Source organism: Anomaloglossus baeobatrachus, chromosome 7 (assembly GCF_048569485.1).
Source record: "Anomaloglossus baeobatrachus isolate aAnoBae1 chromosome 7, aAnoBae1.hap1, whole genome shotgun sequence".
Lineage (NCBI taxonomy): Eukaryota > Metazoa > Chordata > Amphibia > Anura > Aromobatidae > Anomaloglossus > Anomaloglossus baeobatrachus.
The window spans coordinates 240,876,936-240,902,023 of NC_134359.1; the positions used below are offsets into that span (position 1 = coordinate 240,876,936).

The following is a 25,088-nucleotide window of genomic DNA, read 5'->3' on the forward strand; positions in this document are numbered from 1 at the left end:
GACCACGGGTCGACCGACCGTGAGATGCCACAGATCCGGATACCACGATCTCCTCGGCCAGTCTGGGGCGACGAGTATGACGCGGCTGCAATCGGATCTGATCTTGCGTAACACTCTGGGCAAGAGTGCCAGAGGTGGGAAGACGTATGGGAGCCGGAACTGCGACCAATCTTGAACTAATGCGTCTGCCGCCAGAGCTCTTTGATCGCGCGACCTCGCCATGAATGCCGGGACCTTGTTGTTGTGCCGGGACGCCATTAGGTCGACGTCCGGCACTCCCCATCGGCGACAGATTTCCTGAAACACGTCCGGGTGAAGGGACCACTCCCCTGCGTCCATGCCCTGGCGACTGAGGAAGTCTGCTTCCCAATTTTCTACGCCTGGGATGTGAACCGCGGATATGGTGGATGCTGTGTCCTCCACCCACATTAGAATGCGCGGACTTCTTGGAATGCTTGCCGACTGCGCGTCCCTCCTTGGTGGTTGATGTATGCCACCGCTGTGGAGTTGTCCGACTGGATCGGATCTGCTTTCCTTCCAGCCACTGTTGGAAGGCCAGTAGGGCAAGATACACTGCCCTGATTTCCAGAACATTGATCTGAAGGGTGGACTCCTGCGGAGTCCACGTCCCCTGGGCCCTGTGGTGGAGAAACACTGCTCCCCACCCTGACAGACTCGCATCTGTCGTGACCACTGCCCAGGATGGGGGCAGGAAGGATCTTCCCTGAGACAATGAGGTGGGAAGGAGCCACCATTGTAGAGAGTCCTTGGCCGTCTGGGAAAGAGAGACTTTCCTGTCCAGGGACGTTGACTTCCCGTCCCATTGGCGGAGAATGTCCCATTGAAGTGGGCGCAGATGAAACTGCGCAAAGGGAACTGCTTCCATGGCTGCCACCATCTTCCCGAGGAAGTGCATGAGGCGCCGTAAGGGGTGCGACTGGCCTTGAAGGAGGGATTGCACCCCTGTCTGTAGGGACCGCTGCTTGTTCAGCGGAAGCTTCACTCTCGCTGCTCGAGTATGAAACTCCATGCCAAGATACGTTAGCGACTGTGACGGTGACAGATTCGACTTTGGAAAGTTGATGATCCATCCGAACGTCTGTAGAGTCTCCAGCGTAGCATGTAGACTGAGGTTGGCATGCCTCTTGAGAGGGTGCCTTGACAAGTAGATCGTCTAGGTAAGGGATCACCGAGTGTCCCTGAGAGTGCAAGACTGCTACCACCGCCGCCATGACCTTGGTGAAGACCCGGGGGGCTGTCGCCAGACCGAATGGCAGAGCTACGAACTGAAGATGGTCGTTTCCTATCACAAAACGTAGAAAACGTTGATGTTCTGTAGCAATTGGCACGTGGAGATAAGCATCTTTGATGTCTATTGAGGCAAGGAAGTCTCCTTGAGACATTGAGGCAACGACAGAGCGGAGGGTTTCCATCCGGAACCGTCTGGCGTGCACATGTTTGTTGAGCAGCTTTAGATCCAGAACAGGACGGAACGAGCCGTCCTTTTTTGGAACCACAAAGAGATTGGAGTAAAACCCTCGCCCTTGTTCCTGAGGCGGTACAGGAACCACTACTCCTTCCGCTCTTAGGGAGTCCACCGCCTGCAGCAGGGCATCTGCTCGGTCTGGATGTGGGGAGGTTCTGAAGAACCGAGCTGGAGGACGAGAACTGAACTCGATTCTGTACCCGCGAGACAAAATGTTTTGTCACCCACCGGTCTTTGACCTGTGACATCCAAATGTCGGAAAAGCGGGAGAGCCTGCCCCCGACCGGAGATGCGGAGGGGGGGGGCTGGAAGTCATGAGGTAGCCGCTTTGGAAGCGGTTCCTCCATTTGCTTTCTTGGGGCGTGCGTGAGCCCGCCAGGAATCTGAGACTCTTTGCGTCCTCTGAGTCCCTTTGGACGAGGAGAATTGTGTCTTGCCCGAACCTCGAAAGGACTGAAACCTCTGCTGCCATTTTTTCTGCTGAGGTTTGCTTGATCTGGGCTGGGGGTAAGGAAGAGTCTTTACCCTTGGACTGTTTAATGATGTCAGCCAATGGCTCGCCAAACAGTCTATCTCTAGATAAAGGCAAGCTGGTTAAACATTTTTTGGAACCAGCATCTGCTTTCCAGTCCTTTAACCACAAGGCTCTGCGCAAAACTACCGAATTGGCGGACGCCATTGAGGTGCGGCTGGTAGATTCTAGGACCGCATTGATAGCGTAAGACGCAAACGCAGACATCTGCGAGGTAAGGGACGCCACTTGCGGCACCGCTGGATGTATGATAGCATCCACTTTTTGCTAAACCAGCTGAAATAGCTTGGAGTGCCCATACGGCTGCGAATGCTGGAGCAAACGACGCGCCGATAGCTTCATAGACAGATTTTAACCAAAGGTCCATCTGTCTGTCATTGGCATCCTTAAGTGAAGCGCCATCCTCCACTGCAACTATGGATCTAGCTGCAAGTTTGGAAATCGGGGGGTCTACTTTTGGACACTGGGTCCAGCGCTTGACCACATCAGGGGGGAAAGGAAAAACGTGTATCCTTAGAACGTTTAGAGAAACGCCTTTCTGGATGAGCGTCGTGTTTCTGGATTGACTCTCTGAAGTCAGAGTGATCCAAGAAAGCACTCAATTTACGCTTGGGATAGAGGAAACGAAACTTCTCCTGCTCTGCAGCTGCCTCCTCTGCAGAAGGAGCTGGGGGAGAAATATCCAACAGTCTATTGATGGCTGAGATAAGCTCGTTTACCATGGCGTCCCCATCCGGGGTATCCAGATTGAGAGGGGTTCCAGGATAAGACTCCTGATCACTCTCTTCAGACGCATCACAGGGCGACTGATTGCGCTGAGACCCTGAGCAGTGTGATGACGTTGAGGGTCTTTCCCAGCGAGCTCGCTAGGGTGGCTGGGGCTATCATCTGAGTCATAATACTCAGCCTGGGAAGCCGGGGACCCCCTTGCAGTCTGGATTAATTCCAACTGAGGGGGATTAGAGGACAGAGACCTCGCCGTGTCCATAGACTGAGCCTCAGTCATGGATTGCAAAGTTTCAAGGATTTTTGCCATAGTCACAGACATTCCCTCAGCAAAAACTGCAAAGTCTGTCCCTGACACCGGGGCAGGACTTACAAGCGTCTCAGCCTGGGTCACTACCCCTCCGGACTCCGGCTGGCGAAGCAGCACCGGATCTGAGCATTGCACACAATGGGGGTCTTTGGAACCTGCTGGTAGAGCAGCCCCACATGCAGCACACGCAGTGTACACAGCCCTAGCCTTGGCAGCCTTGCGTTTTGTGGATGACATGTTGCTGCCTCCTCAGAGCGATCTGGGGTATCCAGCCAGGAAGCGACCTCACAGTGCAAGAAATAAATAAATATATATATCTGGTGACACAGTACACCAATGCACACTGAGGCACTAGAGGGGCCAGCTGAAATGCCGCTTACCGCCCGCTTAAGAGCGGGTGTGTGGTCTCCAAAAGCCCCCTAGTCCAGGTCTCCCAGAGCCTTGCGTCCTTCCTCTAGCCAGACTGCATGTAATGGCTGCCGGCGTCCTGGGAGAGGAGGGGGGGCGGGCCCTGGGCGTTCCTGGCTAAGAGCGGGAAGCCTGCTTCCCTCTGTGCCTAGTGAGAGGGCTGGAGCATGTAAATCAGGCTCCAGCCCTCGTCGCTGCTGCGAAACAGCGTCTCTCCCCTACCCTGATTGACAGGGTGGGGGGCGGGAACGAAGCGGAGCTAGGGCCGCAAAAGCCGGGGACTGGATTTATAAACGCCGCCGCCGTAAAAGCGCGGTCGGCGTGTCCCCGGCGCACTACAAGTCACAGCAGCGCCGCCGGTCCAGTGGGGGTCGGCGCTGCGTTCCCACAACACAAAAGTCCCCCAGTAAACTGCAGGAACACCAACTCAATCGTTACGGTCCCCGGCGCACTACAACACCCAGCCAGCCGGAGTGTGCCTGTGCCTGCCGGGGACACAGAGTACCTGTATGATGAAGGGCCTTGTCCCGGATTGTACTCCTGCTCCGTATCCATCAGGTGCTATGGGTCTGTGGATGGAGCCCGGCGTCAGAGCTTAGAGGCCGGCAGGATCCCACTTCCACAGAGCCCTACAAGGGGATGTGGAAGGAAAACAGCATGTGGGGCTCCAGCCCCTGTACCAGCAATAGGTACCTCAACCTTACAACACCATCCACGGGTGAGAAGGGAGCATGCTGGGGGCCCTATATGGGCCCCTCTTTTCTTCCATCCGAAATAGTCAGCAGCTACTGCTGACTAAAATCTGTGGAGCCATGCGTGGATGTCTGACCTCCTTCGCACAAAGCTTGAAAACTGGAGAACCCGTGATACCACGGGGGGGTATAGCCAGAAGGGAGGGGCCTTGCACTTTTTAGTGTAGTGCTTTGTGTGGCCTCCGGAGGGCAGTAGCTATACCCCAATCGTCTGGGTCTCCCAATAGAGCGCTGAAGAAAACAAGGTAACAACAAGGTAACAGCCTAGGTCCAACATAGCTGTGCCAGCCACTACACACACACACACACACACACACACACACACACACACACACACACATACTCGCTGTACCCGTCTGGGAGCCTCACCTAGCCAGATGACAGGGTTGGGCACTGTGAGATAACAGGCAGCCAACTGGGAGGAAGAGACCAGACCTGGGGAGGAGATCGTGCCCTGGGGAGTGTGGGTGGACAGCGGGTAGACAGAAGAGTTTAGGAGGAGGAAGTAGTAGGTTGTGAGGAGAGGAGTTGTAAGAAAGGTGTCAAGACAGACCAGAGACTCTTGAGAAGAAGTGGAAGGAAACAGAAAGGAAAGTGAGGAGTAAGAAAGTCGTTGGAGTGGTAGTAAAGACACTGCAAAGACCTGAGCAGAAAGATCAGCCACTCAGAGGAGGAAAGTAGCTGCAGAGCGAGAGAGCAAGCTCCAAGGTCAGAGGGACCCCTGTGGGGTGGTCATCCAGGGCTCACAGTACTTTGCACGCACGGGTTGCAGATCCCAGAACAGACAAGGACTTCAAGCCATCTGTTAACTCTGCCAGGCGGGTGGGTTTCCAGGACTCACCTGCCACCACTAACGTCCGTGGCATCAGCAGCAAAGTGGGGACCGGGATATATTCCCTTAAATAGTCCAAGCTGCTTGCGGCAGGACACAGACACCAGGAGGACCTCCAAGTGCTCCCCGCCGGGGAGGACACACATACACCAGAGTGCACAGGTGGTAGAGTGGCACCAGGCTGGCAGGCACAGCCATCAGGGACATGGGCGCACCTGGGATCCAGTTCGTCCCAAAGGCGTGAATCCAGTGAGTAAAAACCAAACTGCCCTCTTTGTCTGGACTGCTTAATTTCCGCGCGCCTCCACTTTAACCCTTCACCTACACCTGGGGAAAAGCCCTGTTCGCGGAGGGCTCCACCATCCACGTTCCCCCATCCATCAACCCCAGTGGGAACCCGCAGCGGCGGCCCTACTATCCCTGGCCGCAAACCACGAGTGGTGTAGTCGGACTTTATTTTATTTTTTCATTTAAAACTATTCGACGATGTCCCCGGGTCCGGGACCCCTTGAGCCACGGACCGACCGGATCCGAGAAGCTCAACTGCCCCGGGGCATGACACTAGCTTTCTTTTATGACATTGTGCTGTGTTTTATAGCCATGACTGTACATACCTGGATCCCAGCAGGCCGGCACATCGCTTGTCCCAAGATCCCATAAATCTTTTCCTTATCTTCTTCGGACACGTTCTCTGGTAAAAGGCGTTGGACCTCTAATTTCTCACGCTGCAGCAATTTGACGCCTTCACCTTGACTAAACTCACAAGAGAGAGAGAAACATGTTACATGTATTCAAAAAGGCCAGGTACGGCTTACAATAGCGGTTTTACACCATTAATTAGGCAACCAGAGAGACTCGGAGAATAAATCATCTCCCGTGAAGCATTTTTTAGTAAATCCCTGCATCATCCAATCCATGCACATAGTATTAGACTATGCAGTGGACACTCACTATTGACAAAGGAAACACCCAGGTACCAACTTATACATACATTTCCAGGAGGGATAAAAGAGGAACGGAACACCAGGAATGGTAAGAAAAGGTGTTGCACAATTTGCAATGGAGAATGCATATATTTATTAAAACAGAGAGTAGAGTCCTCTGCAAGACCACATTTCCTACCTAGCATTGTCCACCACCTTTCTTCCCCATCGGTATGCCCAACTTGCCAGTGCTGCCCATGATTTGGCCACTTCGGGAGCTTGTACTGAAGATAAATGATACAGCTGGCCCAGTATGAAGTCCGGCTCCCCAACACCGATGTTCACTGGTATGAAGAAGACAATAAAAGGCACGTAATACCAACAGAAGACGAGGAGCTAGGCCAGATACGCGTGCATCTATCTTACCCGTGGATTCACTTTCAATACGTGGATACTCTTCATCCACGGCGTTTACTGGAGGCAGATCGATGAGCGCGAGCACATTTTTGCCCAGAGCAGAGAGATTGGTGACGTTCGCTTGCGGACGCGCTCTGTACACTTGCTTCATCTGTCCCGAAATTTCTTTCCAATCCGCCTGGATCCATTTAGCCAGAGTCAGGATGGACTTGGCTACGGCATATTCAGCTTTTGCAGATTTGCAGAAGGAAATGGCACATGAACTCAGCATCTCCATGGCATGAGTAGACTGACCTGCCAACCGAGTCACACATAAATGGTCACCAACATCTGAATCGGTCTATAGTTCATACACAGGCCCATTAAAGGGAACCTGTCACCAGTTTTCCGAGTGGTAAACTAAAATTAGCATTAGCAGCGCCTGTGCTGCATTCTTGAAGGTGCAAGTTGACCCCTGACTCCCCCTGTAGACCCCACAAATACTTTTTGAAAATCTCCTGCACTGTATGGGAATTCTTGGGTCTGGTCTGATGAGCATCCTTGATTGCTCTTATTCCTCCTCTCAAATCGCAGTCCTCTGATGATTGACGTGGATGTGCCATCTACATACCTGGGCTAAATCTGGCGCCTGCGCAAGAGACATTTCCGGCTCGCACAGGCGTACTTTACTTTGCCCTACTGCGAGCAGAGCTGAATACATAGGTGCGTGAACCAGTGAATTCTCTGCACAAGCGCAAGATTTTGCCCAGCAATGAGGGTGACATCTCTGGCATCATCCACATACCTAGGCTAATTCTCGAACATGCGCAGAGACTTCACCTGTTCGCGCATGTGCACCTTTGTATTCGGCTCTACCTGAAGCAGGGAGGAGCGAAGTGAGCCTGCAATGTCACGAGATTCTGCCCGGCACCATGGATGGTACAAGAAGCATCATCTATGTCAATTATCAGCAAAGGACGGCGATCAGCGTGGAGATGAAGAACAGGAGCCACAGCCAAGGACGTCCATTGGACCGGACCCAAGAATTCCCATAAAGAGCGGGAAATTTTCACAAGGTATTTGTGGGGTCTACAGGGGCAAACATGGGAAAACAGGCATCTTTATAGAATGCAGCACAGGCGCTGCTTAAGGTGCTAGTTTTAGTTTATAATTAAAAAAAACTGGTGACCGGTTCCCTCTAATCCGGCACATTATCCAGTGTCATACTGACCTGCAGCGTACAGGAGTTTAGCTTTTTCTATATCCAGCTCCGGTCCCCACTTTTCATCCATCTGCCCATGAAGCGAGAGCTTTTTGAAGTTAGCAACGAGATCCTGAGCATTGGTCACTTGTGCAAGTTGGATATTGCTGCACTGGGCAATTAACCTTGCGGCAAGTGTGACATTGCCCCGTTTTCTCGAACATTTAGCAGCCGTTAAACCTAATTCCATCAGATGACTCTTGACGGACATGGTCTGATCTGTGAAGTATCAGAAGACAAGGAAGTGTGAGGAGCTAAGGCGTATTAGGAGTAAACTATTACAGATTATCTATGAATTCCACAGTCTGCATCAATAAAATGACAGGTTCTAGGTGACCAAGGCTGTACGGATACCCAATAGATGTCGGCTTTATTTGACTTAATTGAGCTTTTCAATAAATACACATTAAGGTCATCATTCCCAACAGCAAAGGTGATAACTTCCTGAAATATCCCATCTGAATGGTGTGAATGGACTGCTGGAGACAGGCGAGCACCGTACCTGGTCCCATAGACCATGAATGAATCAGAGGTACATGAGCAGCCACCATGAAATCAGAGGACCAATCTCAGGATTGACAGGGGTCCCCATGGGCAATTCCCCACTGATGAGCAAGTTATCACCTATCCTGTAGTCAGTATTACAGCAGAAGTCCCCTATAGGCAAAGAGCTTCTTCATCAAAAGTCTAGACATGAACCATCTAGTTAATAAGTCTTGGCAGAACGTGACCTGCGGTAAGCATTACCTTTGAATTTGTCTGTAAGCCGGTTCTGGAAGGTTGTGTATCTGAGCGCATGTATCCACGGCCTCACATCGTGCTGCTTACACGACCTCAAAGCTTCACTGTATAGCGGGACCAGACAGTCCTGGGAGACAGAATTGGAAATCATTTGTGACCAGCAAAAACAGAATGCAAATCAAAAGCAACATAATGTAGGCAAAGAGATCGTGAATCCAGTGGTGTATAACACACCGTATTTTTTGGATTATAAGACGCACTTTTCCTCCCAAAAATTTGGGAGGAAAATGAGGGGTGCGTCTTACAATCCGAATATAGCTTACTGGGTCTGGGTGTGTGTGTGGGGGGGGGCTGTCTGTACGGCGACTGGGTGCGTTCAGGCAGTCGGGTGCCTGTGGCTGCGTGCGGTAAGCCGGATGCCAGTCGGTGCCGGCTGCCTCTCTGTGCGTGCGGCCTTCTCGCTGTCAGATTGTCCGTGTGTGCTTCGGGTGGTGACTGTGTGGCAGGTGTCCGCAGTCCCAGTTTTAAAATGGTGGCGCCGGTAGTCAGCGCGTGCGCAGATGGAGCTCTTGGATGAGAGCAGCTCCATCTGCGCATGCGCCGCTCCAGGCACCATCATTTGAACCGGGACCGCAGACACAGTGAGACACTCACTACCGGCCTGCTCCACCACTCACCCGCCGCGACTGCCACCATGAACGCTGCCACCACTGACTTCTGCCTCCTGTGACCCCGCTTCACCACCAATGCTGCCTCTCTCTGGTAAGACAACACCGGATTTTAAGACTACCCCCATTTTTTTTTTCTCTCTCTAAATTTGGGATGAGTATTATAATCCGGTACGTCTATTAAAACGAAAAATACGGCAGATTACTGGTTGCAGAATCACACAAAGAATTTAAATTCAGGAAAACACCAGATCTGATTGAGATCCTGCATTGAGGTGGCAAATCACAGCAGGGGGAGTGCAGGACTACTGGCCACAGCCAGCTAGCCATAGCAATGTTAATCACCAAGTGATAAACCCTTTAGTCTAAGTAAACAATAGCTCACACACAGATGAGAGGCACAATAGCTTTTTTTTTCTCTTAACCATCGCAGCATGATGTTCTCAGCTTATACAGCAAAAACCTGCTGACAGATTCCCTTTAAACAAACCATCACATCCCACAGAAGTCAGACAACACTGTATAACTGCTTATGTAGTAAGTATCAGTGTCACTATGACTGGCAAGACTTGCAGGCGTTTTTCACTACCACAATACTGGTGATCAATCCTTAGGATGACGCACCAATATCACAACAGTCAGGGTTACATACCTGGCACCACCACCAGACAGATATACAGGGTATGAAGCGAAACACTGCAGCTCCATCACACCGTTTAGTGCCATCTGCTCCTATTTGAGCTGAACTGCGGCCACTATACAAAGTGATGGAGCTGCGGTGTACCACGCTGTACATAGTTTACAGCTGATTCCATAGTGGTTGTGGACCCACAAATGTCTGAAACAGATTACCTAATGTTAAGCATAGGTCATCAATATTGTAGAGATACAAAATCCTTTTAAAAGGCGTTCTTCCATTGTCAGTAATTAGGAATGCACTACTCAGCTTACTGTCTAAATCATTTACAGTAGAGACCAGTGTCATGGCTGAGCCACTGGCCCGAACTGTGCACTTACCATGCTGCGAGCGAAGACCATTTTACTTCTGCAGCACTGGAGGAGGAGTGCAGGGAACAGGATGTTGACTCAATCAAGTGATCTGGACAACTGAAGAGCAGCGATTACGAGCTCTATGTGAAAGAGCTTGTAAGTGCTGTAGTTCTTTCGTAACCCCCTCACACACAGACTAATGTTGGCTGAACCTGCTAACATTTCGTTCAGCCGACACGCTAATCTGTACGAGACTCCGGAGAATTTACAGTTGAAGGAGATATTGATCAAACATGTCCGATTTTGGATTGCCAAGACATTTTTTTCTTCCAACGATTAGCTGCCGCCAGTTTATTATTATTTATTATTATAGCGCCATTTATTCCATGGCGCTTTACAAGTGAAAGAGGGTATACGTACAACAATTATTAACAGTACAAGACAGACTGGTATAGGAGCAGAGAGGACCCTGCCCGCGAGGGCTCACAGTCTACAGGGAATGGGTGATGGTACAATAGGTGAGGACAGAGCTGGTTGCGCAGTGGTGTACTGGACTGAGGGTTATTGTAGGTTGTAGGCTTGTTGGAAGAGGTGGGTCTTGAGGTTCCTCTTGAAGCTTTCCACGGTAGTGGAGAGTCTGATGTGCTGAGGTAGAGCGTTCCAGAGTATGGGGGATGCACGGGAGAAATCTTGTACAGGATTGTGGGAAGAGGAGATAAGAGAGGAGCAGAGAAGGAGATCTTGTGATGATCTAAGGTTGCGTGCAGGTAGGTACTGGGAGACTAGGTCACAGATGTAGGGAGGAGACAGGTTGTGCATGGCTTTGTATGTCATGGTTAATGTTTTGAACTGGAGTCGTTGGGCGATGGGAAGCCAGTGAAGGGATTGGCAGAGTGGCGAGGCTGGGGAGTAGCGAGGGGAGAGGTGGATTAAGCGGGCTGCAGAGTTTAGGATAGATTAGAGGGGTGCAAGAGTTTTGGAAGGTAGGCCAGAGAGCAGGAGGTTGCAGTAGTCGAGGCGGGAGATGATGAGGGCATGCACTAATGTTTTTGCAGATTCTTGGTTAAGGAAAGGCACGGATCCGGGAGATATTTTTGAGTTGTAATCGGCATGAGTTGAAGAGGGCTTGGATGTGTGGCTTGAAGGATAGAGCAGAGTCGAGGGTCACTCCAGATGTATAGCAGTGGCTCACAGAAACGGGGTGCTTGGTTGAGCGGGTGCTTCTGTGTATGGGACAGAAGGCAAAATTTTCATTCGGCCAATAGCCATTATATGTGGATGGCGAGCTCAAGAAATTGGCCACCCCTACTAACATGGCAGAAGTGGTCGGTTAACCTAGGCAATGAGCAATAAACAAATAGAAATCCCTCTGTTTTTGAGAATGTAGGATTCTTCAGAAAGTAGCCAGCTTGCTTGTTTTTACAAGGACTTTTCACATTTACCACAATGAGATTAACACTTCAATAACAGCACACCTTACCTCAGATGAGAGTTTGCTGGACACCGCGCTCTCCAGAGAGGAGGCACAGTACAGCTGTAACGTTCCCAACACCGGCAGTGCCTGGGATATGGTCAGCGTGGAGAGTCTCAGTGGTCCCATCGCTATTCGGGCTGTTTGCTTCAGATGTTTGCTCAGATTTCTGTAATTTCAAGAATCAAGAATTCAAAGCATGAGAACGTGCTTAAGACACAATATAAAAATCTTCAGATGCAAGTAGAAAGCAGAGAACACAAATATAGAATAACTGGAAGCCCCAGATCTCAGAGAAAGAGGGTCCCGAGGCCCAGGCGTTACTTACTCAGAGATGGCCTGCCACTTCTGCTCCTGGTCTTCCTCACTCAGAGCCAAACTCACACACACAGAACTCCGGAGCAGCTGGACCTCAATACACTTCTGAAGTTCTCTTGGATCAGGACTTAGCATATTGGGGAGCAGTTTCTTCATGTCTACAAGTAAATTAAGATGCTGTGTTTCAGAAAAATGTCAAACAAATGCTATTAATAAAGTAAAAAAAATTTGCTATTTTATTAATTGACAACCTATTGACTTAGGAGGGGGACGCGCGCCCCAGAGCCAAGGGAGAGGGGGGGCGCGCGCCCCAGAGCCAAGGGAGAGGGGGGGGCGCGCGCCCCAGAGCCAAGGGAGAGGGGGGGGGCGCGCGCCCCAGAGCCAAGGGGGAGGGGGGGCGCGCGCCCCAGAGCCAAGGGAGAGGGGGGGCGCGCGCCCCAGAGCCAAGGGAGAGGGGGGGCGCGCGCCCCAGAGCCAAGGGAGAGGGGGGGCGCGCGCCCCAGAGCCAAGGGAGAGGGGGGGGCGCGCGCCCCAGAGCCAAGGGAGAGGGGGGGCGCGCGCCCCAGAGCCAAGGGAGAGGGGGGGGCGCGCGCCCCAGAGCCAAGGGAGAGGGGGGGGGCGCGCGCCCCAGAGCCAAGGGAGAGGGGGGGCGCGCACCCCAGAGCCAAGGGAGAGGGGGGGCGCGCGCCCCAGAGCCAAGGGAGAGGGGGGGGGGCGCGCAAAGGGAGAGGGGGGGGCGCGCCCCAGAGCCAAGGGAGGGGGGCGCGCGCCCCAGAGCCAAGGGAGGGGGGGGCGCGCGCCCCAGAGCCAAGGGAGGGGGGGCGCGCGCCCCAGAGCCAAGGGAGGGGGGGGCGCGCGCCCCAGAGCCAAGGGAGGGGGGGGCGCGCGCCCCAGAGCCAAGGGAGGGGGGGCGCGCGCCCCAGAGCCAAGGGAGGGGGGGCGCGCGCCCCAGAGCCAAGGGAGGGGGGGCGCGCGCCACAGAGCCAAGGGAGGGGGGGGCGCGCGCCTTGGCTCAGGAGTTCAACACTCCCTTGCCTACTGTCAATCCTTCTTGCCAGGGGCAGTGCACTCCTGAAAACTGACAGTTTAGGCCAGTTACATGCCTGAGCCACTGGATCCATCCAGATTCAGAGCAGCCCTCCTAATAAAGGAGACTTTCCTCTTCTGAAGCGTCCGGTAACCTTGGCAACAAGGAGTAAATATATACGTTGAATATCCTAGTGCAAGAAGCAAAAATTTACCATTTTCTTACTTGGAATCCCGCTCCTATTGGCAGCAGATATACCCATAATTTGTGTTTCTCAAAAAAAGACATCTTTTATAAAGCTAAAAAATTAATTTTCCATTCATTAGACTGAAATGCATTGCATGACAGCGATAACATGCTCGACAACAAAAGCTCAAAAGAAAAGCAAGTTACTTTTCAAGACATAGTCATTTAGTTAGGGACAAAATTATGTGTAGGGATTTAAAGACTGCACCTATCTTGTCTTTAAAGCCGCCGTTGACAAGGTTCAGACTCTCCCCGGGCAGTAATTCCAGCTGTTCGGAGCATTCAACAAACTCTCCATACTCAAAGCTGCTTAGAGACCTGGAAAGAAAAAAGAAAAAGATCTGTAGCAATCTAGAAGGTTGGAAATCACTCAAGAAACAAGCTCGTATCCAACGAGAAGCGAGGTTATATTGACGACACTACGGTGATGATGAATCTAGTGATTAGAAGATATAAACTTTCTATAGTGCATCCTCTCGATTCTTTGGCATGTAGTGTGTATAAATTAATTTACCGCCATGTTAAACCCATGGGATCACAACGCAATAATAACCAGGAGACCGGGATACACTACAAGACTCACTTAATATAATTGAAGTCGGTCTTCATGTTAATACAACTTCCCAATGCTCCTTTCTTCAGGTCGTGCATGCTGTTCTGCCATTCCTGGACTGCAGGCCAGTCGGCAATAGAAATGTAGCACTCGCAGGCCTTATTTCCCAAATAGTTCACCACTTCTGGCAAAGGATCGCTAGGTTTTGTTAGAACGGTCTTACGGGCGTCACCTGCAAATCACAAATAGATAAGAGTTTACAGAAATGGCCAAAAAATAAGGCTGCGCAGCCTGAAAAAGCACAATGTAAAATGATAAACACAAAAAAAAAAAAAAGTACCTGACTGCACGCAACGTAAAAAGCACAAGGTGTGTATAGGTCAGGACACGCACGTACCGTTCGCATGTTTGGGGCTCGCAGAGGTGCTGCTGGAATTCGCCAATTTCAGAACAGTTTTGTCAAATCCTGACGTGCTGCAATCTACCCCGGTCATGGCGCATAAATGTTCCTGATACTCCACGGCTGCTTTCTCAAACCTACCGGAACAAAAAACAGACTGTAAATTCACAACGAAAAAAAGGGAATTTTGTTTACTTACCGTAAATTCCTTTTCTTCTAGCTCCTATTGGGAGACCCAGACAATTGGGTGTATAGCTTCTGCCTCCGGAGGCCACTCAAAGTATTACACTTTAAAAAGTGTAACCCCCTCCCCTCTGCCTATACACCCTCCCGTGGACCACGGGCTCCTCAGTTTTGGTGCAAAAGCAGGAAGGAGGAAACTTATAAATTGGTCTAAGGTAAATTCAATCCGAAGGATGTTCGGAGAACTGAAGACCATGAACCAAAAGAACAATTCAACATGAACAACATGTGTACACAAAAGAACAACCAGCCCGAAGGGAACAGGGGCGGGTGCTGGGTCTCCCAATAGGAGCTAGAAGAAAAGGAATTTACGGTAAGTAAACAAAATTCCCTTCTTCTTTGTCGCTCCATTGGGAGACCCAGACAATTGGGACGTCCAAAAGCAGTCCCTGGGTGGGTAAAAGAATACCTCAATAAAAAGAGCCGAAAACGGCCCCCTCTTACAGGTGGGCAACCGCCGCCTGAAGGACTCTCCTACCTAGACTGGCGTCTGCCGAAGCATAGGTATGCACTTGATAGTGTTTCGTGAAAGTGTGCAGACTAGACCACGTAGCTGCCTGACACACCTGCTGAGCCGTAGCCCGGTGCCGCAATGCCCAGGACGCACCTACGGCTCTGGTAGAATGGGCTTTCAGCCCTGAAGGGAGCGGAAGCCCGGAAGAACGGTAGGCCTCGAGAATCGGTTCCTTGATCCACCGAGCCAAGGTTGACTTGGAGGCCTGAGAGCCTTTACGCTGGCCAGCGACAAGGACAAAGAGCGCATCTGAACGGCGCAGTGGCGCCGTGCGAGACACGTAGAGCCGGAGTGCTCTCACTAGATCCAAAGAGTGCAAATCCTTTTCACACTGGTGAATTGGATTAGGGCAAAAGGAAGGCAAGGAGATATCCTGATTGAGATGAAAAGGGGATACCACCTTAGGGAGAAATTCCGGGACAGGACGCAGAACCACCTTATCCTGGTGAAAAACCAGGAAAGGGGCTTTGCATGACAGCGCTGCAAGCTCAGACACTCTCCGAAGTGATGTGACTGCCACCAGGAAGGCCACCTTCTGCGAAAGACGTGAGAGAGACCTCCCGCAGCGGTTCGAAAGGTGGTTTTTGAAGAGCCGTCAGGACCCTGTTAAGATCCCAGGGTTCCAACCAGGGCCGGACTGGGACTAAAATTCAGCCCTGGCATTTGGGGGTACACGGGCCCACTTTTTGCATGGTGAATGTGCAGTATCTTTGTGCACTTGTAGATTGTGTAACATGACCATATAACATGTAGTCACGGCTGCGTCCAGTATTACAGCTCAGGCTGTAGCTGTTATTGCTCTTAGGGGTACTTTGCACGTTGTGACATCGCTACTGCAATAACGTCGGGGTCAAATCGAAAGTGACGTTGCAACATGTAAAGCCTAGATGCACCGATAAACGATCGCAAAAGCGTCGTAAATCTATGATCTGTGTAGTGTCAATCATTTCCATAATTTCGCTGCAGCGACAGGTACGATGTTGTTCCTCGTTCTTGCGGCAGCACACATCGCTGTGTATGAAGCCGCAGGAGCGAGGAACATCTCCTTACCTGCGTGCCGGCTATGCGGAAGGAAGGAGCTGGGCGGGATGTTTACATCCCGCTCATCTCCGCCCCTCCACTTCTATTAGCCGCCTGCCGTGTGATGCCACACGACCCGCCCCCTTAGGAAGGAGGCGGGTCACCGGCCAGAGCGACGTCGCAGGGCAGGTAAGTGCATGTGAAGCTGCCGTAGCGATAATGTTCGCTACGGCAGCTATCACAAGATATCGCATGTGCGACGGGGGCGGGACTATTGCGCTCGGCATCTCTATCATAGGCTAGCGATGTCGTAGTGTGCAAAGGACCCCTTAGTAGCAGGACCTGGTGAAGCTGATATTTTCCCTACAGAGCTGGGTCTCGCAGATAATGAAGAGGATGCTGCTCTCCACATAATGCTGCGGTCACATAACTGATGGGCAGGGATACAAAATCAGATCCCCCTGAACTAATATTGATGACCTATTCTACAGATAGGTGATCAGGGAAGCTGTTTTCACTGGTGATAATTTTGGACACATACCACTTAGGGAATATGCAAAGAAATTTTTAAGAGGCATATCCCACCATGGAAACTACTATGAAAAAAATCCTCGAATGACCATATGCAGAGGTGTATCTAGGATTTCCAGCACCCGGGGCAACAATTCAGTTTGGCGCCCCCCCACCCACCAAGCGGTTTAGGTAGCCATCATGTGACCAGTCACTCATATGTGATTTGCAGTTGCACACTTGGTTACATGATGACAAACTGCTCTTAATAATTCTCTTAATGTTCAATGAAAAACGTAAGAAGAAGAAGGGAATTTTGTTTACTTACTGTAAATTCCTTTTCTTCTAGCTCTAATTGGGAGACCCAGACAATTGGGTGTATAGGCTATGCCTCCGGAGGCCGCACAAAGTACTACACTCAAAAGTGTTAAGCCCCTCCCCTTCTGCCTATACACCCCCCGTGCTCCCACGGGCTCCTCAGTTTTGGTGCAAAAGCAAGAAGGAGGAAAAAGAATTATCAACTGGTTTAAAGTAACTTCAATCCGAAGGAATATCGGAGAACTAAAACCATTCAACATGAACAACATGTGTACACAAAAAAACAGGGGCGGGTGCTGGGTCTCCCAATTAGAGCTAGAAGAAAAGGAATTTACGGTAAGTAAACAAAATTCCCTTCTTTTTCGCTCTATTGGGAGACCCAGACAATTGGGACGTCCAAAAGCAGTCACTGGGTGGGTAAAATAATACCTTGTAAGAGAGCCGTAAAACGGCCCTTTCCTACAGGTGGGCAACCGCCGCCTGAAGGACTCGTCTACCTAGGCTGGCATCCGCCGCAGCATAGGTATGCACCTGATAGTGCTTCGTGAAAGTGTGCAGGCTCGACCAGGTAGCCGCCTGACACACCTGTTGAGCCGTAGCCTGGTGCCTCAAAGCCCAGGACGCTCCCACGGCTCTGGTAGAATGGGCCTTCAGCCCTGAGGGAACCGGAAGCCCAGCCGAACGGTAAGCTTCGATAATTGGCTCCTTGATCCACCGAGCCAGGGTTGATTTGGAAGCCTGTGAACCTTTACGCTGGCCAGCGACAAGGACAAAGAGTGCATCCGAGCGGCGCAGGGGCGCCGTACGAGAAATGTAGAGTCTGAGTGCTCTCACCAGATCTAACAAGTGCAAATCCTTTTCACATTGGTGAACTGGATGAGGATAAAAAGAAGGTAAGGAAATATCCTGATTGAGATGAAAGGGGGATACCACCTTAGGAAGAAATTCCGGAACCGGACGTAGAACCACCTTGTCCTGGTGAAACACCAGAAAAGGGGCTTTGCACGACAACGCTGCTAGCTCAGACACTCTCCGAAGAGAAGTGACTGCTACTAGAAAAACCACTTTCTGCGAAAGTCGTGAGAGGGAGATATCTCTCATTGGCTCGAAAGGTGGTTTCTGAAGAACCATCAGCACCCTGTTTAGATCCCAGGGTTCTAACGGCCGCTTGTAAGGTGGAACGATGTGACAAACTCCCTGCAGGAACGTGCGTACCTGTGGAAGTCTAGCTAGGCGCTTCTGGAAAAACACAGAGCGCCGAAACTTGTCCCTTAAGGGAGCTGAGCGACAAACCCTTTTCCAGTCCAGATTGAAGGAAGGACAGAAAAGTAGGTAATGCAAATGGCCAGGGAGAAAAACCCTGAGCAGAGCACCATGACAGAAAAATTCTCCACGTCCTGTGATAGATCTTGGCGGACGTTGGTTTTCTAGCCTGTCTCATAGTGGCAATGACCTCTTGAGATAACCCTGAAGACGCTAGGATCCAGGACTCAATGGCCACACAGTCAGGTTGAGGGCCGCAGAATTCAGATGGAAAAACGGCCCTTGAGATAGCAAGTCTGGTCGGTCTGGTATTGCCCACGGTTGGCCGACCGTGAGATGCCACAGATCCGGGTACCACGACCGCCTCGGCCAGTCTGGAGCGACGAGGATGACGCGGCGGCAGTCGGCCCTGATCTTGCGTAACACTCTGGGCAACAGTGCCAGCGGGGGAAACACATAAGGGAGCTGAAACTGCGACCAATCCTGAACTAAGGCGTCTGCCGCCAGAGCTCTGGGATCTTGAGACCGTGCCATGAACATTGGTACCTTGTTGTTGTGCCGGGACGCCATGAGGTCGATGTCCGGCACCCCCCAGCGGCAACAGATCTCCTGAAACACGTCCGGGTGAAGGGACCATTCCCCTGCGTCCATGCCCTGGCGACTGAGATAATCTGCTTCCCAGTTTTCTACGCCTGGGATGTGAACTGCGGATATGGTGGAGGCCGTGGCTTCCACCCACATCAAAATCCGCCGGACTTCCTGGAAGGCTTGTCGACTGCGTGTGCCGCCTTGGTGGTTGATGTATGCCACCGCTGTGGAATTGTCCGACTGAATTCGGATCTGCTTGCCTTCCAGCCACTGCTGGAACGCTTTCAGGGCAAGATACACTGCCCGTATTTCCAGAACATTGATCTGAAGCGAGGACTCTTGCCGGGTCCACGTACCCGGAGCCCTGTGGTGGAGAAAAACCGCTCCCCACCCTGACCGACTCGCGTCCGTCGTGACTACTTCCCAGGATGGGGGTAGGAAGGATTTCCCCTTCGATAATGAAGTGGGAAGAAGCCACCACCGAAGGGAGGCTTTGGTCGCCTGAGAGAGGGAGACGGTCCTGTCGAGGGACGTCGGCTTCCTGTCCCATTTGCGTAGGATGTCCCATTGAAGGGGACGCAGGTGAAACTGCGCGAAAGGGACTGCTTCCATTGCTGCCACCATCTTCCCCAGGAAGTGCATGAGGCGCCTCAAGGGGTGTGACTGGCCTTGAAGGAGAGATTGTACCCCTGTCTGTAGTGACTGCTGCTTGATCAGCGGAAGCTTCACTATCGCTGAGAGGGTATGGAACTCCATGCCAAGGTATGTCAGCGATTGGGCCGGTGTCAGATTTGACTTTGGAAAATTGATGATCCACCCGAAACTCTGGAGAGTCTCCAGGGTAGCGTCGAGGCTGTGTTGGCATGCCTCCTGAGAGGGTGCCTTGATCAACAGATCGTCCAAGTACGGGATCACCGAGTGACCCTGAGAATGGAGGACCGCAACTACAGTAGCCATAACCTTGGTGAAAACCCGTGGGGCTGTTGCCAGGCCGAACGGCAGTGCCACGAACTGCAGGTGTTCGTTTTCTATGGCGAAGTGCAAGAAGCGCTGGTGCTCTGGGGCAATCGGAACGTGGAGATAAGCATCTTTGATATCGATCGATGCAAGGAAATCTCCTTGGGACATTGAGGCGATGACGGAGCGGAGGGATTCCATCCGGAACCGCCTGGTCTTTACGTGTTTGTTGAGAAGTTTCAGGTCCAGGACAGGACGGAAAGACCCGTCCTTCTTTGGGACCACAAACAAGTTGGAGTAAAAACCTTGGCCCTGATGCTGAAGAGGAACAGGGACCACCACTCCTTCTGCCTTCAGAGTGCCCAGCGCCTGCAGAAGAGCCTCGGCTCGCTCGGGAGGCGGAGAGGACCTGAAGAATCGAGTCGGGGGACGAGAGGTGAACTCTATCTTGTAACCATGAGACAGAATGTCTCTCACCCAGCGGTCTTTTATTTGTGGCAGCCAGGTGTCGCAAAAGCGGGAGAGCCTGCCACCGACCGAGGATGCTACCGTGTTTCCCCGAAAGTAGGACCCCCCCGAAAGTAAGGCAGGGTGGGGGTTTCGGGGGGGTCCGCCAATGTAGGGCACCCCCCGATTGTAAGGCAGGGTAGCGGGGGGGCCGGGGAATGTAAGGCCGCATATGGGTGGGGGTCCCTGGGGAAAGTACAGGAACTTACCGCTGCCGCTGTTCCCTCGCTCCATCCAGGCCTTCTCCAGTCTCGTGCCACCCGTGGTCCGCCTCCGGTGAATAGCCCCCGCAAGGCTGCCTGCTGGCCATCAGCTCGAGCTGTGATTGGCCAGTCAGCCGGCTCGCAGCTGATTGGCCCTCAGCTCGAGCTGCGATTGGCCGGTCAGCCGGCTCGCAGCTGATTGGCCCTCAGCTCGAGCTGCGATTGGCCAGTCAGCCGGCTCGCAGCTGATTGGCCGAAATCAGCCGCAACGTCACCGCCTGCAGGCTCGCTCCGATTTCGGTAAGTTCCGAAACTCTGTGTGTGTGTGTACGTACGGTATGTGTATGGGTGCCGTATGGGGCTGTGTGTGTGTGTACGTACGGTATGTGTATGGGTGCCGTATGGGGGTGTGTGTGTGTGTGTGTGTGTGTGTGTGTGTGTGTGTGTGTGTGTGTGTGTGTGTGTGTGTGTGTGTGTGTGTGTGTGTGCGTGTACGTACGGTATGTGTATGGGTGCCGTATGGGGCTGTATGTGTCAGTGTACGGTACCGGTACGATATGTGTGTGGGTGCCGTGTGGGGCTGTACCGGTACCGTATGTGTCAGTGTGTGTGGTGGCAGAGTGGGGGGCAGAACCACTGTATGGGGAGGCTGCAGGGGGGAGGATGGGGTGGATGCCGGATCTCAAACAATGGGGAGGCTGCAGGGGGGAGGAAGGGGTGGATGCCAGATCTCAAACAATGGGGAGGCTGCAGGGGGGAGGAAGGGGTGGATGCCGGATCTCAAACAATGGGGAGGCTGCAGGGGGGAGGATTGTCATTTTTTTTCCAATGTAAGGCCTCCCCCGAAAGTAAGGCAGGGTGGGACTTTTGGGGGTAAAATTAATGTAAGACAGGGCCTTACTTTCGGGGAAACACGGTACTAGAGGAGGTCGAAAGTCATGAGGAAGCCGCTTTGTTAGCGGTGCCTCCAATGGTCTTTTTAGGACGTGACTTAGACCGCCATGCATCAGAGTTCCTTTGTTCTTTCCGAGACCTTTTGGACGAGGAGAATTGGGACCTGCCCGCGCCCCGAAAGGACCGAAACCTCGACTGCCCTCTCCTCTGTTGGGGGATGTTCTGTTTGGGCTGGGGTAAGGATGTATCCTTTCCCTTGGATTGTTTGATGATTTCATCCAGGCGCTCGCCAAACAGCCTGTCGCCAGAAATTGGCAAACTGGTTAAGCGCTTTTTGGAAGCAGAATCTGCCTTCCATTCCCGTAGCCACAAGGCCCTGCGGAGTACCACCGAATTGGCGGCCGCAACCGCCGTACGGCTCACAGAGTCCAGGACAGCATTAATAGCGTAAGACGCAATTGCCGAGGTCTGGGTGGTAATGGATGCCACTTGTGGCGCGGCCGTGCATGTGGCTGCTTCAATTTGCGCTTGACCTGCTGAGATAGCTTGCAGCGCCCATACGGCTGCGAATGCTGGGGCAAAAGAAGCTCCGATAGCTTCATAGATGGATTTCAACCAGAGCTCCATCTGCCTGTCAGTGGCATCTTTGAGCGAGGCCCCATCTTCCACTGCAAGTATGGATCTAGCCGCCAGTCTGGAGATTGGAGGATCCACTTTGGGGCATTGAGTCCAACCTTTAACCACGTCCGGGGGGAAAGGATAACGTGTATCCTTAAGGCGCTTAGAAAAACGCTTATCTGGACAAGCATGGTGATTCTGGATTGCCTCTCTGAAATCAGAGTGGTCTAGAAACATACTCTGTGTACGCTTGGGGAACCTGAAACGAAATTTCTCCTGCTGCGAAGCTGACTCCTCCGCCGGAGGGGCTGAGGGAGAAATATCCAGCAACTGATGGATGGACGCAATAAGATCGTTCACTATGGCGTCCCCGTCTGGAGTATTAAGATTGAGAGCGCTCTCAGGATCCGAATCCTGATCAGCTGTCTCAGCATCATCAACCAAGGATTCCCCCCGCTGAGACCCTAAACAATATGATGTCGAGGGAAATTCTAAGCGAGCCCGCTTAGTCGATCTGGGGCTGGGGTCTAAGTCCGAACCCTCAGTCTGGGATGTATGAGATACCCCGGGAGGACATTGAAGGTCCAACTGAGGTGGGCCAGGGAACAATGATTCACCAGAGTCCCTTTGCTGAGATACCGGCCTGGACTGCAAGGCTTCTAGTATCTTAGCCATAGTCTCAGAGAGTTTTGCAAACTCAGTCCCCGTCACCTGGACAGTGTCGACAGGTGGCTCCCCCTGGGCCCCTCTTAGCATAGGCTCCGGCTGAAGAAGTGTCACAGGGGCCGAACACTGCACACAATGAGGGTCAGTGGAACCTGTCGGTAGTGGGGTCTTACATGCGGCGCAGGCAGCATAATAAGCCTGTGCTTTGGCACCCCTGCCTTTTGTGGGCGCCATGCTATAGTTTTCCCTGAGTAACACAATAGGGTATATAGCCAGAATGAACTGTGCTCATACAGTGTAAAGAGTATACAATACACAAATAATGTACCAGTACACTACAGCACCATGGTGCTAGCACCAACAGGTGCTGCTTACCAGCCGCCTAAAGCGGTTGTGAGGCCACCAGAGACCGTGTCTGGGTCTCTCAGGATTTGTCCCTCTCTGCAGCGTCGGAGGAGCTGACAGGAATGGCTGCGGCGTCCTGACGAGAGGAGGGAGCTGTGGGCGTGGCCGAGAAAGAGCGGGAACTGGTGCTCACACTGTGCACAGTGAGGGGGGTGGAGTATGTAAATCATACTCCCGCCCTCAGTGCTGCTCGCTCTGCAGCGTCCCGCCCTTCCCCTGCCTGTCAGGGCTGAGGGCGGGAGAAAGGAAACTAGGCCGCAAGCAAGCCGGGGACTCTAGTAATAAACGCGGCCGCCGTAAAAGCGCGGCCGGCGTGAAAGTCCCCGGCGAACTACAAGTCCCAGCCGCGCCGCAGTCTCCCATGGCAGCGGCGGTTAGTGCGGTAGCCCCTACATATAAATACACTCAGCGACGCTGAGTGTATAATGGCACATATAGACCCGGTCAGCGCCGCGGTCCCCGGTGCACTAGCACACCCAGCAATGCTGGAGTGTTGCTGTGCGCGGTCCCCACGGGGACACAGAGTACCTCCAAGATGCAGGGCCATGTCCCTGAACGGTACCTGGCTCCTATCCATCAGGCTCCACAGGAGTTGTGGATGAAGCACGGTCTCAGTGCCTGGAGACCGATGGGATCCCACTTCGCCCAGAGCCCTGAGGGGGATGGGGAAGGAAAACAGCATGTGGGCTCCAGCCTCCGTACCCGCAATGGATACCTCAACCTTAACAACACCGCCGACAAGAGTGGGGTGAGAAGGGAGCATGCTGGGGGCCCTATATGGGCCCACTTTTCTTCCATCCGACATAGTCAGCAGCTGCTGCTGACTAATCTGTGGAGCTGTGCATGTCTGCCTCCTTCGCACAAAGCAAAAAACTGAGGAGCCCGTGGGAGCACGGGGGGTGTATAGGCAGAAGGGGAGGGGCTTAACACTTTTAAGTGTAGTACTTTGTGCGGCCTCCGGAGGCATAGCCTATACACCCAATTGTCTGGGTCTCCCAATAGAGCGAAAAAGAAAAGCTAGTTGTCAGATGCAAGTATTAAAATCACATATGAGTGGAGTGGCCATGTGGTGACTGCTGGAACTATCGAGCAGAGCTGAATCCTGACAGGGAGTATATTACACACTGTCAGGATTGGGTTACAGTGCTTAATTTTATAATTAAAGGACTTGTCCAGGTTTGAGATTAAAGTCTGCAGTCACTAGGTGTCACTCTATGTGACTGCAGCTTCTGAGTTCTCACAGCACTTGCACTGCAGACTTCTAGGACTCTCCGGTGCCAGTGGTGGGAGTGGGCGTCATATGAGCACAAGTATGCGATTTGTATACCTCTGGCCACATTCTGACTAGACGCGTCCAGCCTTAATTCATTTTTATTGAGCGAGGCCATCCATGTCTAGTCAGCACGTGACCACGTGTATGTAAATCACATACCAGCAGAAGAGAAAACTAACAGCATGCAGTGTGCGCACTGTGAGAACTCAGACGTCTGCAGTCACATAAAGTGACTGCAGACTTATCACAAACTTGGACAACCCCTTTAATGCTCCTAACATAAATGAAAACATAGTAACCCTTAACTTGTCAGACAGCACAATAGTTTATTATAGAGGTTGTCCACTACTTTAACATTGATGGTGTATCCTTAGGATAGGTCACCAATGTGTGATCGGCCAGGGTCCAGCACCAGGCACCCCAGCCAATCGCCTGTTATAGGGGCCGGCAGGTGACTGGAAGTGCTCCGTTCCGGATCTGGTCTGTCTTCTGATAGCGGCCGCAGTCTCCTATTTAAATCAATGAGGAAAATGTGCAGTACCTGGCCACGGTCACTATCAGAAGACTAATCAGATCCGGAAATAAGCATTTCCAACCACCTGCACCAACAGCAGCTGATCAGCAGGGGTCCCAGACCCAGGCAGGTCAGACACTGATGACCTATTCTAAGCATAGGTCATCAATGTTAAAGTAATATTACAATTTATGAATTACTACTTGTGTAGAGGATCAGAATTAAGAACAGCACCAGAACCACCAGAGGTACAGAAATACATAATTAGAACCCCCATCAGTACAGAAACAAAGCATCACAACCACTAGAAATACAGAAATTCATCATCAGAACCAACAGAAAATCATCATAGACCCACAAGCAGTAAAGAGATTCATCATTAGAACCACAAGCAGTACAGAAATACATCCATATAGCTCCATCAGTTCATAAATAGCATCAATACAGAAATACATCAGCAGAACCACAAGCAGTACATGGTACATCAATTGCAATGTCAGGTCAGACCCATATATTGTACATTTGATTTGTATTACATGAAGCTACAACTTCCAG

The 25,088-nt window shown here is 52.0% G+C and overlaps 1 protein-coding gene across 1 annotated transcript in view; it reads right to left on the reverse strand.

Moving 5' to 3' along the window:
- Positions 1-25,088, reverse strand: part of SMG1 (SMG1 nonsense mediated mRNA decay associated PI3K related kinase) — a 468,962-nt gene that overhangs the window by 205,915 nt on the left and 237,959 nt on the right. The window contains exons 24-33 of the mRNA XM_075319739.1: positions 14,038-14,177; positions 13,671-13,872; positions 13,296-13,405; positions 11,825-11,972; positions 11,506-11,665; positions 8,374-8,494; positions 7,597-7,845; positions 6,396-6,680; positions 6,169-6,313; positions 5,661-5,799 (exon numbers count right to left, since the gene is read on the reverse strand). Of these exons, the coding sequence (XP_075175854.1) occupies positions 5,661-5,799; positions 6,169-6,313; positions 6,396-6,680; positions 7,597-7,845; positions 8,374-8,494; positions 11,506-11,665; positions 11,825-11,972; positions 13,296-13,405; positions 13,671-13,872; positions 14,038-14,177 (1,699 nt within the window). The remainder of the gene's footprint in view (positions 1-5,660; positions 5,800-6,168; positions 6,314-6,395; positions 6,681-7,596; positions 7,846-8,373; positions 8,495-11,505; positions 11,666-11,824; positions 11,973-13,295; positions 13,406-13,670; positions 13,873-14,037; positions 14,178-25,088) is intronic.